Raw genomic sequence first — 9854 nt, 5'->3', positions numbered from 1 at the left:
CCTGCGCCTGCCCTGGGGCCGTGCTGTGACCGTTGGACCGGTGGGGGTTCCTCCTGCGTCCTCTTCCCCAGAGCCTTTTTAGAGGCCCCGATCTGGCACCGGGATGCCGGTTCTGCCCTGCGTGAAGGGGCCTCCCCCCCGCCGGAGGGCGCACCGAGCCAGGGCCGGGAAAGATGCCCTGCTCTGCCGGTCTCTGATCCCGTGGGAAGCGCTGGGGAAGAGGCCTGCCCAGCCGAGGGGATGAGCGGCTGTGGGTGGGCAGGGGGCCCGCTGCCCGTCCCCTGCTGCGCCCAGGGCCCCCGCCTTGCTCCCCGCCTGTTTTGGGGTGGCGAAACCCTCGGGCCTTGCGCAACGCCCGCCCCGGGTGGCTCCCGCCCCTCCCTGCCCTACGCTGCAGATCTGCAGATAGGGAGGGCGGCCCGCCTGGCGCCTCTGCCCAGCCCCGGCTGCCAGGGACTTGTTCGCCTTGGGGGCCGGGCAGACGGGCCCCGCCGGAGGTGGGGCAAGCGGCTGCGCAGCCGCGGGAGGCAGCTGCCTGCACTCGGGCTGCAGCTCTGGGAGCGGGCAGGCGGGTGAGGGAACGCAGCAGCCTTCGTGGGAGCCGGTGAGTCTCGGCTGCGGGGGGCCGAGGGAGGGGGCGTCCTGCCCGTCGGCCCAGCTGCCAGCGCCTGGCCTTCATGGGGAAGCGCCTGATCTCAGGGTGGTGCAGCTGGCAGGGGGCCCAGGGCAACCCCCACCACCTCGAGGAGCAGGTGGGGGACCCTGGGGGGAGAATCAGCCTGTGCCACCGGGGACAGGAGAGCCTTCCTGTGGACTAGCCACTTGACACACTCTTTCCCGCACGTGTAAGAGAAATAGCCGGTGAGGCAGGGCAGTCCGGCCACTGGGCCAGGGCAACCCGAGTTTGTGGTCCCCAGTGGCCTTGAAGCGGCCCGCCGAGGCTGGTGTGGGAGGGCAGGGGAGGCAGCGGCCCGGAAGGGCCACCAGCTCCTGGGACTCCAGCCAGGCCCCAGTGCGGGGAGTGCCGAGCGCCCTGTTGCCGCTGTCGCACTGGCCAGGGCTTCTGACAGGCGCCCCACCTCCCCCGAGGCACACCTGGGTGCCGAGCCTGCCGGGGAGGGGCAGCCCCTGCGGGTGGCGGGACCCCCAAGGCCGCGGGAGGCCCCCCTCGGAGCGTGCCCTGACCCGCCATCTCTCCTGGGCCGCAGCCAGGAAGGCAGCATGGAAGGGAAAGCCGCCGCCGTGACGCAGGTGGTCTGCCGGGAAGACGAGATGTACGATGGAGAGTGAGTACCCTGGACGGGGGGGCAGGGGGGGCTCTGCAGAAGCCGCGGGAGGCGGCTTGGGGAGGAACGAAGCTTGGGCCCATTTGCCCCTTCCGGGGTTCCGCTCTGGCTGCCCCCAGGAGGTCCCAAGAAGGCTGTGCTAGCGGGGGGGCCGGGCTTTCCGTGTGAACTGCTGGCTGGGCGGCCGCTTGGCCCCCAGCGCCCCCCACTCAGCCCCGCTCCTTCCCGAGGTGCACCGTGGCCTCGAGTCTGGCGCAGGGGAGTCCCTGCACCTCCGCTCGGCCAACCCGTCCTCCGCGCTCCCCAAATCGCACTCCCGCCGGGGCGTACGGCTTCCCGGCTGGCGCTTGCCGGCTCCTTCGGGCGTCAGATTGGCCGGGAGACTGAGCAAGTGAAGCGCTCTGCATGCGGCTGGCTCAGGTCTTTGGCAAGTGCACCCACCTGCTTTGCACGAGAACCGAGCGGTGCAGCGCTCCCGGCTCCTCGGGGTCCGCACGGGTGTGGGGTGTTCCTGGGGGCGAGCCCGAGCCGGAGAGGCCCCCGCCCTGTGGGATGCACAGCCTGCAGGATGAGCGACCCCCTGCCCCGCTTCCCAGCCTTGGCCTCGCCGGAGGGGGCAGAGAAGGGAACCTGTGCGGGGGCTCGGGCTGCCCTCTCTTGACCGCCTCTCTCTCTCTCTCTCTCTCTCCCTCCCCCCCCCCCGGGCCACAGGATGCGGGAGGTGGAGGTTGGGGGCCACCCTGTGCTCCTCCTGCGGGATCACCTCCGGTTCCTGGCGGTGGGGAGCCGATGCCCCCATGCCGGGGCACCGCTCTGCAAAGGTACGGCCCCGTCCCAGGCGGCAGGACTCGCCCACACGCGGGGACAGGTGGGCCCCAGGGCAGGGACCCCCACCAGCCGCCAGGCGAGGCCAGGCCGTTGGGGGCCCGGAAGGCCGCTGGCGGGGCCCCAGGCCTGAATCCCTCCCGTGGGCTCGTGGTCGGGCAGGCTGCTCTCAGGGCCCCTCTCTGCGCTGCCGGGGGAGCCCACAGAGAGCTCCTGGGACTCCGCAGGGTGCCGGGACACCCAGCCTCGGGTCGCCCCCTGCGGGCCAACCCCTCCCCGGCCCCTCCGCTCTCACTGGGGGGGTCTCTCCTTCCGGATGCCAGGGTACTTCAAAGGGGGCCGGCTGCGCTGCCCCTGGCATGGCGCTTGCTTCAGCACCGAGACGGGGGATATCGAGGAATACCCCACACTGGACTGCCTGCCCGCCTTCCAGGTGAGCACCAGCCCCGCCTGTGGGGCGCACAAAGCCACCCGCCCCCCAGACAGAGCTTTCCTTTGGGGCACGAGGCATCCTTGGCCTCCGGAGCAAGGCGCCTCTTGCGACGGCGGGGGGATCCAGCGAGTCGGCCATCCTGCGTGGCCACGTGGGGAGGGGGTCGGGTATCTGAGCCCCCCACAGCACACCTGTGGGGCTCCCTGCTGCCGGGCTGTGGCGGCCCCTCCGCGGAGGGCAAAGCCCAGTTCTCTAATGTGGGGGCTCTTTGCAGGTGGCTGTGAAGGATGGCCAGGTGTACGTCACCGCGGACAAGCAGGTACGGCCCTGGGGCGCAGCACTGGGCTCCCCACCCCCGCTGCCTCCCTCCCCACCCCCGCTGCCTCCCTCCGGGGCACTGCTGAGCCACTGTACCCCTCCTCTGCCCCCCCCCCGGCAGGATCTGGAAAGCGGCCGCCGCGTGAAGCCCATGAGCAAGCGGTGCCAGCTGAACCCGCAGACGGTGCTCCTCCTGGGGGCAGGTGAGTCGCCCCCCCCCGCAGGGGCTGGGAGGGGCAGGGGGCGGCGCCAGGCGGCCAGCTCACCTGTGGCGCTTCCCCCAGGCCCCGCGGCACTCACCTGCGCAGAGACACTCCGCCAGGAGGGCTTCACGGGCCGGGTCATCCTGGCGACGGCAGAGGAGCACCTGCCCTATGACCGGACGAAGCTCAGCAAGGTCCATGCTAGCGGGGAGGCGCGAGGCGGCCTCCCCCACCGAGCCCGTGGGGAGCCACACACAGCCCCCATAAGTGGGTGCCCTGGCTCACAATGGTGGCTTTTCAGTAAAGCAAGCCGGACCGTGTCCCCAGACACGTTGCCCACCTATCCGCCCCATTTTGGGGGAGATGCCCATGGGGGGGCTGCCTGGGAAAGGCTGGGGGGGGCAAAGTCTCCGGGAAGGACTGGGTCTGGGTCATGAGCGGGGGGGAAGTGGCGCTGGTGCACAGCTCAGGACCCCCCCCCCCGCTCTGCCCTCCACCTTGCTCCTTTGTGGCAGCTGCCTCGGAGCCCCCCCGTTTGCTGTGGCTGCCCCCTGCCCTGGGGAGCCTGCTCGGGGGGGGGGGGGGACAACCCTGCCCAGCCTCTGCTGGGACCGCTCCTCCCCTCCTCGGGGCAGAGCTAGCTTCCCGGGCGCTGAGAGCCTCCCTCTCTCTGCCGCCCGCAGGAAATGGATGCCAAGGCCGAGCGCCTGTATCTACGCCCCCGGAGTTTCTTGGATGCTTTCGGCATCGAGGTCTGGATGCGGAAGGAGGTGGGTGGAGGCCGCGGGGCAGGGATGAACAGGGGGGCCTGCCGCCAACCTGAGGGGGGCATCGTTCCAGACTGCCTCAAGAAAAGGGACCCCAACCGATCCGATGGGGGGGTCTTTTTCCCACCCCAGCCCTCCCTGGACCTCTCAGAGCCTGCAGGGAAGCTACGGAGGGCAGGGCAGTCTGGCCCCATGGCCTCAGCCCCCCAGGGGAGGTGGGCAGGACGGCGGCCCCTGCCTGGCCTCACTGGGCCAGGACCGCCCGGGCTCAGGGCAGTGTCCTCCCCGCTTCCCTCAGGTCGTTTCTCTGGACACCCCCGGCAAGACGGCCCACTTCCGCGACGGCACCTGCCAGGCCTACGACCAGCTGCTGATCGCCACAGGCTGCAGGCGAGCTGCTGGGGAGGGGAGGGGAGGGGAGGGGAGGGGGGCTGGTGGTGGCCTCTGCCTGTGCGAAAGGGGGCAGGCCCTGGCTGTGGTGGGGCTGCGGGATTCGCTGCTGGCTGCCCTGCTCCTCACCGGGGCCGAGCAGGGAGGAGACCGGCTCAGGGACAGCCTGGCCAGGAGCTCTCTGGCCTCCCCTCCCCTCCCCGGCCTCGCCATGCTCAGCCGCCCCCCTCGTCCACAGCCCCCGGCAGCTCCAGTGCCCCGGCTCTGCCCTGCAGAACGTGTGTGTCCTCCTCACCCCCGAGGACGCGGGCCGGATCCTGCGGCTGTCCACGGGCAAGAGGGCGGTGATCGTGGGCGCCTCGTTCATCGGTACGGGGCCACGGGCAGCTGGGGAAGTGGCGGGGTGGGACGGGGTGAGAGGCCGAGCTTCCTCTCCCCCCCAGGGGCCAGCTCCGGCCCGGGCCCGAGCCCACAAGTCGGGCTGGTGGAGGGGGAGCCCCTCGCCCCCCTTCGCATCTTCTCTCTCTGCCCCCAGGCATGGAGGTGGCGGCCTCTCTCTCGGGCAGAGCCGCCTCCATCCACGTGGTGGAGAGGGACCCGCTGCCGTACTGCGCGGCTCTGGGGGAGCAGGTCGGCTCCGTGGCCATGAAGGTGAGGAGCCCGCGCTGCCTGGCCAGGGACCGGCCTGCCTGGTCTTGCAAGTGGACCCGAGGGATCCTTGGGCTGGGGAGTGGGGGCCGCCCCAGTAATGCCCCCTTCCTCCCGCCAGATGCTCCAAGCTCAAGGAGTCCAGTTTCACCTGCAGGCGGAGGTGGCCGAGCTGCGAGGCGACGAGAACGGGCAGGTGGGTCTGTGAGCCCCTCCCCGGCAGAGGCCCTGTGGCCCCCCCAGCTGCCGCTCCCCCCAGCAGGCCTGGGCACCGGGTGACCAAAGCGCAGTCAAGGCCCCTTCCCCCTGCAGGTCACGCAGGTCGTCCTGGCCAGCGGATGCAAGATCCCGGCTGACGTCGTGGTGGTGGGGATCGGTGAGCAGCTGGCTTGGAGGGTGGGGGCAAGCCCAGGCCCTCTCCGGGCAGCGGGACGGGGAAAGGGCCGTGGCAGAGGCCCTGGTGCCTGCGGGGGCCCAGGCCCCAGACCTCGCATGCAGCGGGGCCAGTCCAGCACTGGCCTGGCTCGGCAGCGAGGGGGCCGGAAGCCCGAGCGGCTTCTGCAGTCTCCTCTCCTCCCCCCACAGGCGTCACCCCCAACTCCGGCTTCCTGCAAGGTAGCCCCGTGGCGCTCGGCCCTGGCGGGGCTGTCCTGGTGGACCTGGTAGGTGGGGGGGCAAGCGGAGCGGTGGGGGGCAAGCGGGGCAGGGGCAGGGGCCCCCCGCCTCCCCTCCCGTCCCTCTCTGGACCAGCCGCCTCTTCTCCCCACAGGGCATGCGGACCAGCAGCCCGTCGGTCTTCGCGGCCGGGGACGTCACTTCCTTCCCCGTGGCACTGCTTGAAGGGAAGAGCGCCCCCATCCGCCACTGGCAGGTCGCCCAGGCCCACGGTAGCCTCCCTCTTCTCGGTTCTGCAGGGCAGGGCACGCGGCCGTGGACTCCACGCAGCTGCCCTCAGCGCCACGTGCAGCCACGGCTGGGGTCACAAGTGCAGTGGGGGACCAGTGTGCATCTCCTCCGGGGAGGCTTGGCGCCTCGAGGCCTGCAGCCCCCCGCCTGCCCCCTCTGGCCGTGTGGGGCTCCCTGGGCTCTCCCTGGTCAGGGCTGCCAGCGCAGGATTAGGTGCTGGGGCTCTTTTTGGAAGAGTCCAAAGCACAGAAGGGATGAGGCTGGAGGCCACCCCCCGACCGTAAAAGAGTTCAGCAGGCCCACAGCGCCTCTGGGCGAGCCCTGGGTGCCAGGCGAGCTGTCTGCAGGCACCAGGGTGCCCAGGGACCGTGCCGAGCCCCCCAAGCTAGGAGGCGAGGTGAAGACCCCCAGAGCAGCTCGGGGCCTCTGCAGGGGAAAGGCTGCATGTCAGGCTCGGGGCGGGCGGGGGGCCAGTGCCACCCACCGTCCCCGTCCTCTCTGCCAGGCCACGTGGCCGCCCTGAGCATCCTGCAGAAGCCCCGGGAGCTGCACACCGTGCCGTATTTCTGGACCAAGCTGCGAGGGAAGAGCATCCGATACGCAGGTGAGGGGCCACGAATGGCAGGAGCAGCACGTGGCGATGGCAGCCCCCCGGCCCTTCCGCACGGCGAGTGAGGGGGGCAGGTGGACATCATTCCCGCTGCTGGCCAAGGTGCAGGCAAGGCCTTGGTCCCCGCAAGGAACGGGGCTGCTGCCAGCCCAGCCCTCTCCATGCTTCGGAGGAAAAGCAACCTCGTGCCCTCTTAGGGCCCCTCTGCGGGGCTCAGCACTGCCTTCCCTGAAGCCCACTGCCCCGGACTGGTGGCCCACTGGTCAGCCATGCTGGGGCTTCCTGCCCAGTCCCCCTGCCTTGGCCAGGTTGGTGCCTTGCTGCGGGCCAGACACTCGCTCTCGCCTCACAGGCTGCGGGATCGGCTACACGGAGACAGTGCTGAAGGGGGACCTGGACCAGGAGAGGTTCCTCCTCTTCTACGTGAGGTGAGGCACGGCCGTGCTCAGAGCAGGGGGGGGCTGCGAGCCCATCCTGGAGGCAGAGCCCTGAAGGGAAGGGAAGGCACCTGGGCAGGGGGGCCAGGCCGTTCAGGTGAGCTGAGCAGGATGAGGGCCGAAGGGGGTCTCTGGTCCTACAGCGGCCGGCTGGGTATCCTGGGCGGAGGTCCACACACCAGCCTGCGGCGCAGCTCCAGCGCTTCCCGGCTTCCACAATCGCTGGTGCCGGGGGGTTCCGTTAACAAAAGGGGCCCGGGAGTCGGAGCAAGTGACCCAGGGCAGGCTGCAGCAGCAGCCCGGCTGGCGCCCTCGGCTCCGCTTCCGCACTCGGCTCTCTCCTTCGCACAGGGACGGCACCGTGACGGCGGCCGCAAGCCTCAACTTCGACCCCATGGTGTCCGTGGTGGCCGAAGCCCTGTACGCCGGGAGGCCCATCCGCAAGGAGGAGGCAGAGTGAGTAGCCCCTTGCCAGGTGTGCGTGGCCAGCCACGCGGCCGGCTCCCGGGGCAAGCGCTGGAGCCAGCTGCCTCGGCGTGCGCGACCCCATGCCACGATTTCCTTGCAGGGCGATGGTGGAGAAGGAGCGGCCGAAGACCTGCTAAGCCACAGCAGGGAAATAAGTAAATTCTTCCTTGCGGAAATAAAGCAGAGTGAAGCAGAAATGGTCCGGGCTGTTTTTTCCCCACGGAGCACGATGCCGAGCGGGCAGGGAAGGGCCGGCTGGGCTCCGGGGCGAGTGCTGCCCAGAGTGGCAGCCCTGACGGCCAGTCCGGTTTCTCCCTTTGCCTAGACGTTTCCGAGGACCTGTCGACTCCTAGGGTCAGGAACGGAAACGCTTGGGAAACGTCTTCTGATCTTTTGAAGATCTTAGTTTGGAAAGTGCCTTTGAAAAGCCCGGGTCGCCCTCTGTACAGACAGACTGAGGGTGATGGGAAAACCAGCCAAGTCGGGATCCTTGGCTATTCACAGGCCAATCAGCAGAGGGCGCCACTCACAAGGACCAGAAGAGGGCCGTGGCCCAGACAGCAAGTTCCTTCCAGGTCCTGGGTCTGATCCTGCTGTCTCCGGGTAAGACAGCGAAAGGCCCCACCTGAAACCCCTGCTGAGCAGCTGCTGAGTCAGCAGAATGCCAGTTGGGTGACCCCGGCCAAAAACCCCTCCTGGCTGCTCCCTTCCCCAAAATACCCTCAGTACAGCATAACCATCAGCGAGTGGTTCCAACCAAAGCCAGTATATTGGCATTTTTGCAGGCGTATTCCAGTGAGTGAGACTTGATTTACTGGCCGCGCCCCCAACTTTGGGCTCGGCGTTCCCATGGAGCAGAAAACGCAGATTTGCCAGCTGTGAAGCTTGGCTACCCAGAGGAGTCTGCAGTTCCACACATTGCCAGAAGAGGGCGCCCTCATCTCGGCTGTCACTCAGCCCTGACTATATTGGGCTCACCTTGTGCACTTCAACCCCCCCCACTCCTAATTTGGCAGAGGTCACTTGGGGACAATGTAGAAAGAAGGACACAATGGCATCCGCTCTGCACAGGAGCTGAGGTGGCGCCTACCTGCCTTCCCCTACCCACACCCAGGTAGGTGTGGAAGCGAGTCCTGCCCAAGACCCCAAACAGGCAGCAGGTAGCTCCCCAGGATCTCTGTGGAGGCTTGGGGGGTGCTCTCCTTACAGCACCGGTTTTCTAGAAAGGCTTAACACAAGCAAGAGGCCACTGCGAAAGGGCTCACCAGAAGCGGAGCTGACTGGGGGCCTGAGGGAGCCGCCCCCAGCCTGGAGCTCCCAGAGCCGAGGCCAGCTGGGCATCGTCCGGCAATTCTGGGGGGCTCCAGGGAAAGGGAGGCTGTTCCGGGGTAAGCGCAGCCATTCTCACACCCGTCCCCAAGAAGCCCCCCTCACGGCAGTGGGCCTGAGCCCTTGGCTTTGACACCCAGGGGGGAAGGACAGAGGCTGCCCACCGCTTCAGCCTGGCCATCTCCTGCTCCCCACCTGCAGCACGTTCGGGGTGGGGGTTGTCCCGCTCCAGCCAATGGTCCAGGGAGAAGAGGCCAGCACCCAGCAGGGCCAGATCCCAGCCCACGGTGCTAAGCACTCAGCAAGGGTTCCCAAATGTGGGGCCAGTTGGAATCCCCCTCCCAGGATTCACGCCCCTTTGCTCCAGAGGCTGCAGAAGTCCCCCCCCAGGGCTCCACAGGCTCCCTTTCCCAGGAGCGGTGCTGAAGCCTTGCCAACGTGGGTCCCAGAGAGCAGACGGTCACGCCATGGGCCGGAGCGCCCCATTCTGGAGGCCTGGCTTGGGGCAGGGGGCATGTGGCCTTGCGGTGGCCCCCTGGGTGTCACGGCTGGGGGCACTGGGGCTCGGCCGCCCTGGGGCCTGGGGCTCAAGCCCACCGATGATCTCACAGCGGATGCTCCAGGAGCTGGGACCGTCCTGCCCCCCAGAAGTCGCCGCACAGCGGCAGCACCCAACTTACCCATCCGGCGCGCGGGTGTCCTCCCTCCGGGGGGGCGTCCGAGGCCCTCGGGGCAGACAGCGGCTACGGCCAACAGTTCTTCAACTGGCAGCTTTAGCTGCTCGAGGGGACGTAAAGCATGCCACTGAAGAACTGCTGCGGGTAGCCCGAGGCAGGGCCGCTGGGCGAGCTGCGGAGAAGCAGAAGCAGGCAGGCGTGAGGAGCGGCGGCGGCGAGGGGGCGCCCCCCGCCCAGCGGCGGCCCGCCCGCCCGCTCCCCCTCCCGACGCCACGGGTCCCGGGCAAGCCCTCTGCCCGTCGGGCCACGGGCCGGAGGCACCGGCGCTTCCGCCAGAGGCCGAGGGCCATGAGTCATCGCTGCCGCTCGGGAGAGGCGCCCCAGGCGCGAGGTGGCGCGCCGGCCCCGCGGCTCCCCTCCGCGGCCTGAAGGCGCCCCTGGCCAGGTCGGGGCGCGGGCTCGGGCACCGGCCAGCCCCGCACGGCGCGAGTCGCGCCCGCCCGCCCGCCGCCCGCACTTACCGCGCCGCGCATTCCGCGCGAGCGCCCGCGTTCTCC

At 69.6% G+C, this 9854-nt stretch overlaps 2 protein-coding genes across 4 annotated transcripts in view; one reads left to right on the top strand and one right to left on the bottom strand.

Annotated features, from left to right (window-relative positions):
- Positions 1 to 9854, bottom strand: part of TLCD2 (TLC domain containing 2) — a 16215-nt gene that overhangs the window by 5381 nt on the left and 980 nt on the right. Inside the window, exon 2 of one of the 3 annotated variants that reach the window (XM_044430604.1) lies at positions 9301 to 9469. Coding sequence is in view for 1 of the 3 variants with exons in the window: in XM_044430603.1 (XP_044286538.1) it covers positions 1186 to 1223 (38 nt within the window). In the remaining 2 variants the exon portion in view is untranslated. Of the gene's footprint in view, positions 1 to 1185; positions 2005 to 9300; positions 9470 to 9854 lie in introns of those variants that run through there. The other 2 variants (XM_044430602.1, XM_044430603.1) reach the window with 2 other exon arrangements.
- On the top strand, positions 215 to 7488 carry LOC123023687 (apoptosis-inducing factor 3-like). Its single transcript, XM_044430601.1, has 19 exons — positions 215 to 254; positions 1209 to 1286; positions 1998 to 2107; positions 2435 to 2544; positions 2819 to 2863; positions 2984 to 3065; positions 3147 to 3259; positions 3749 to 3835; positions 4131 to 4222; positions 4461 to 4591; positions 4758 to 4873; positions 4992 to 5066; positions 5183 to 5246; positions 5456 to 5532; positions 5640 to 5757; positions 6282 to 6380; positions 6739 to 6814; positions 7175 to 7279; positions 7392 to 7488. The coding sequence occupies exons 1-19, from the start codon at positions 241 to 243 to the stop codon at positions 7426 to 7428; spliced, it is 1629 nt and encodes a 542-aa protein (XP_044286536.1). The 5' UTR covers positions 215 to 240; the 3' UTR covers positions 7429 to 7488.

This window comes from Varanus komodoensis, unplaced genomic scaffold (assembly GCF_004798865.1).
Source record: "Varanus komodoensis strain SLA01 unplaced genomic scaffold, ASM479886v1 scaffold20_3, whole genome shotgun sequence".
Taxonomy (NCBI): Eukaryota; Metazoa; Chordata; class Lepidosauria; order Squamata; family Varanidae; genus Varanus; species Varanus komodoensis.
The sequence above is the reverse complement of the archived record's forward strand: the minus strand, read 5'-3'. Positions and strand labels throughout refer to the sequence as shown.

Coding starts and splice junctions, on each gene's coding strand:
- LOC123023687 (XM_044430601.1), top strand. Junction 3,260..3,748: donor ACCGGACGAAGCTCAGCAAG/GTCCATGCTAGC, acceptor TGCCGCCCGCAG/GAAATGGATGCCAAGGCCGA. Junction 5,758..6,281: donor GCAGGTCGCCCAGGCCCACG/GTAGCCTCCCTC, acceptor CCTCTCTGCCAG/GCCACGTGGCCGCCCTGAGC.